This window comes from Lygodium microphyllum, chromosome 10, assembly GCF_053477565.2.
Source record: "Lygodium microphyllum isolate KBCC chromosome 10, Lygodium_microphyllum_v1.1.10, whole genome shotgun sequence".
NCBI classification, from domain to species: domain Eukaryota; kingdom Viridiplantae; phylum Streptophyta; class Polypodiopsida; order Schizaeales; family Lygodiaceae; genus Lygodium; species Lygodium microphyllum.
The window spans coordinates 24622374-24626365 of record NC_141144.1 but is presented as its reverse complement, the minus strand read 5'-3'; the positions used below and the strand labels follow the sequence as shown (position 1 = coordinate 24626365).

At 35.9% G+C, this 3992-nt stretch overlaps 1 protein-coding gene across 1 annotated transcript; it reads left to right on the top strand.

Annotated features, from left to right (window-relative positions):
• Positions 1 to 674: 674 nt before the first annotated feature.
• LOC148029800 (heavy metal-associated isoprenylated plant protein 28-like) lies at positions 675 to 2339 on the top strand. The gene is made up of 3 exons (XM_087687134.1): positions 675 to 990; positions 1286 to 1361; positions 1573 to 2339. The coding sequence occupies exons 1-3, from the start codon at positions 985 to 987 to the stop codon at positions 1959 to 1961; spliced, it is 471 nt and encodes a 156-aa protein (XP_087543260.1). The 5' UTR covers positions 675 to 984; the 3' UTR covers positions 1962 to 2339.
• Positions 2340 to 3992: the final 1653 nt, after the last annotated feature.

Below are 3992 nucleotides of genomic sequence, written 5' to 3'. Positions count from 1 at the left end.
ACCAATGAAAACTTGCACTACTATGCTGGATTTAAAAAAAGTACATACTAAGGCAACTTTGCAAGAAATGAAAAATCTTATGCAAAGAGTTAAAAAGTGATATGCTTAGATATTGTGCAAAAGTGGAAGCGTTGGAAAGGGTGTGAAAAGTAAGATCCTAAGAGTGTACCTTGGAGAGGAATAAAGAGTTCAAAAGCCTTTAAAATATGCAATAAAGCGGAATTGTTTCTTGTACATTTTATCAATAAGCATAAGAGGTCATTCCAAATAAGTAGACTCACTCTTCTCCAAATTGATGCAAGGACCTTGTGGAGGGTCCCTTCATGCTCCCACAGTTAAGGAAGAACTTCGAAGATCGCATCATAATCTAATGCTAGACCCTAGTTCAAGCAAAACAAATGCTTCTTTATGCACATAGATTTTTGAGGTTCTATAATGTTTAGCACCGCAGTGCATCGAAAGTAGCATAAAGTAGCACTCCACATAAGGGAGCAGCATTGCAATGAGAGTGGGAGGGGTCATGTAGAGAGGCCAGAGACTTCCCATACTTTGTGAAGCTTTGGTGTTTTAGTTATATTACTTTTGGTTATATGTATGGGTCTCTTTTAAGGCTTTGCCACCGTCCCCGCGACTACTTTTATTTTACTTTGGAGCTTCCTCTCCGCTCTCTTTCTATCTTTTCAAACGTTCAAATTGCAGTTTTCATGGGTTGGCATCCATCTCTCTCTCTCTCTCTCTCTCTCTCGATCTTCCATAAATATAGACTGTCGACCCATTCCCTCAGAACCTACTATGCAGCAGCATTGATACGGCAAAACCCATCTCTCTCTCTCTCTCTCTCTCTCACTCACTCGATCTTCCATAAATATAGACTGTCGACCCATTCCCTCAGAACCTACTATACAGCAGCATTGATACGGCAAAACCCATCTGTCATTCCAAACTGTTTGTGTTCATTTGTGATCTCGGCCATCAGCTGACAGTATGGAGGTAAGCGCTCTCTCTCTCTCTCTCTCTCTCTCTCTCTCTCAGATCATCACATACCATGAGCATGATCAAAGCTCCTTCCTCTCATCTAGATACTTGTAGCTTGATCGAACAAAGCTGATCAGTTTCTCCATCCAAAATCCTAATAGCATCCTGATCCACCATCAAACACCCTACAATAGACGCATCAGCTATCCAAAACCCCAGTAGCTTGTTGATGGGTAGATAATCAGTCGTTGAAATTCGAATAATCAAGGGCCAAATGCTAATTACTTTACTAATCCGCCATAATTTGCAGATTGTGGAGCTTCTAGTGCGCATGGATTGCAATGGATGTGAGCGCAAGGTCCGCAAGCAACTCTCCAAGCTCAAAGGTGCCAACCCAAATTACCTCCTAATCTCATTTGTGATTCTTATACATAACCAATGTGGCTTGCAGATTCCAACATTTTATCTTAGTGATGATCGGTACTTATGCAGCTTATGTATAGCCATCTTGTTAACACTTTGCATTGGCAATTTCTGCATAAGATCTGCATTTCACTTCTAGTGTTTTTGAAATCCCCATACTTGTTTGCCTTTTAGGTGTGGACAACATTGAGATTGACTTGTTTATGAACAAGGTCACAGTAATTGGTTTTGTAGACCGAAGAAAGGTGCTTAAGGCTGTAAGGAAGACAGGAAAGAGGGCTGAGTTTTGGCCACATGGGTACATATTTAATCAATACGGCAACTCTTACTACAACCAGACTAATAGTAATGGTAGCACTTATTATAGCCACCCTAACAACTACACACCAAGCAACTACATGCTACAACACCAAGCATTTAGAAATAGCTACAACTATGAAATGCATGGGTACAACAACTATGAATTCTTGGAAGATGGAGATGCATATTATGGTAGCACGAGCAATGATACCCAAGCCTCAATCTTTAGTGATGAGAACCCAAATGCTTGTTCTATTATGTAAACCATGTATTCTCACACAAGAGGCCACCATAACTTGGTAAAGCAAAATATTTGTGGTTATCTATTAAGCATTCAGAACTCCACTATTTGAAGAAGTACTAGGGATGTACATGCCAAAATAGTATCAATTAGTTATTGAAGGACAATCAAAGAGTCACTTGTCAAACCACTTTTCAATGGTACATGCCACATGCATTCATTATTAGATGATGTTTCTTTTTTGGGACCGTGGCCATTCTTCTTCAACGAACATGAACTATCTACAATATGGACCAAGGATCAACTTACCCACCAACCTAACTTTCACATATTGTAGCATATGAGTTTTAATTGGTTTAACAATATCTAGCAATTTATTTCTTTTTGGGTTACTTTGTAAAAGTTGCATTTAAAAATTATTTCACACATTAAGCCTAAGTTTTACAAGCCATGGACTTGTAAGTTGTAATTTCAAGTACATGCATAGACATGACAAAACTTATGTCTACCATTTGAACACTTAGATTTTGCTAGTAATAAACTTAGTTAAAAAAACATTTACATGTTTGGTAATTGCTATTATAACTAAATGCATCTTGTCTGCATTCTTTAGAAGAACTATGGTTGTAGACTTTTAAAGTTACACAATCTTATCCTTAACACTAGCTGAATTTAAGATCTCTTTAAGATACACTCAGTTTTTCCATTTTGAACACATTTTAAACATAATACATTTTCACAAGTTTCAATGTAACTACTTGGAAGGTAGTAGTTTTATCACAACATGCCTACTTACATTGGTAAGATGTAACTACTTGGAAGATAGTAGTTTTATCACAACATGCCTAATTACATTGGTAAGATGTAACTACTTGGAAGATAGTAGTTTTATCACAACATGCCTACTTACATTAGTAAGATGTCGCAAATGGGAAATCAAAATGACATATTAGACACAATGACTAGCCACGTTCAAAAGTTCATGGTAGTTAACCCAAGTCATGTGTATTTACTAAATGTATGATAGAAGACAATCACATATAGTCAACAACATGGACTATGATTCCCTTTGAAAGAACCCATGTATAGAATGTGACATTGTTAACAACACAATAAGTCTGTTAACAGGAGACAAGTGCTCTACTTTTTATAATAGAGACATTGATAGAATCCCAAACACAAATGTTTGTAAAGTCAAAGAGAAGTTGCAATATGCATCCTCTGTGTGTGTGTGTGTGTGTGTGTGTGTGTGTGTGTGTGTGTGTGTGTGTGTGTGTGTGTGTGTTCCCTTCGAAACACTTCTTGTAGCTACTCACATGGTAAGGATTGTGAACGAGCTTGAAGCCTTATTATCTAGTTAGAAGATGGATTAAGAATGTTACAAAAGATTCTAGAATAAAATATTTTGCATTAAAAAGCTCTTACATAGTAGAAACACAAATTCTTCTCTCTTTAATACATTAAGCTCTATATATGACCTCTATAAGTTAGCTTTGAAGAATATGAGTTGATTTTTGTTTAGTGCTTGAAATGATTGTTTTGAAAACTATTTTTTGTTGCTTTTTGGATATGTATTGTTTATTTGATGCATACTTTTATGGGATTTTCCTCTTTTATGAGTATTTTTAATGTGTTGGTATGAGTTTGGATTGATGGAATACATTTAGTTAGCTCATTGTGGTTACTACTTGGTTTACAATGCTCTGATGTGTTCTATTTGACAACTATTTGGTCGTGTTTGGTTTTGCTTCTCTTGCAGAGCATTGTTTTTATTTTGTTGAGGTTTTGCAATTATGGATGTATGTATTTAGATAATTTGAGACTCCTTAGATGCATTTGGTTTGATTGATATGATTTTTCTCATAATAGTTTAAAAGTACTACTTACTTAGTTCTATGCTTATCTTGGAATTAGATATGTAATGTGATTTATTAAACTAGTTATTTGAATAACTTTATTAAAATTTTAATAATATACATGATTAAAGTTTTGTTGAAGAGAAATGTTCCCTAAACAAACACACACACATGCACATACACACACAAACACTTAC

What these genes read in the sequence shown, in the direction of transcription:
- LOC148029800 (XM_087687134.1), top strand. An exon ending in GCAACTCTCCAAGCTCAAAG is followed by an intron (nt 1,362 to 1,572) that starts GTGCCAACCCAA and finishes TTTGCCTTTTAG; the next exon opens with GTGTGGACAACATTGAGATT.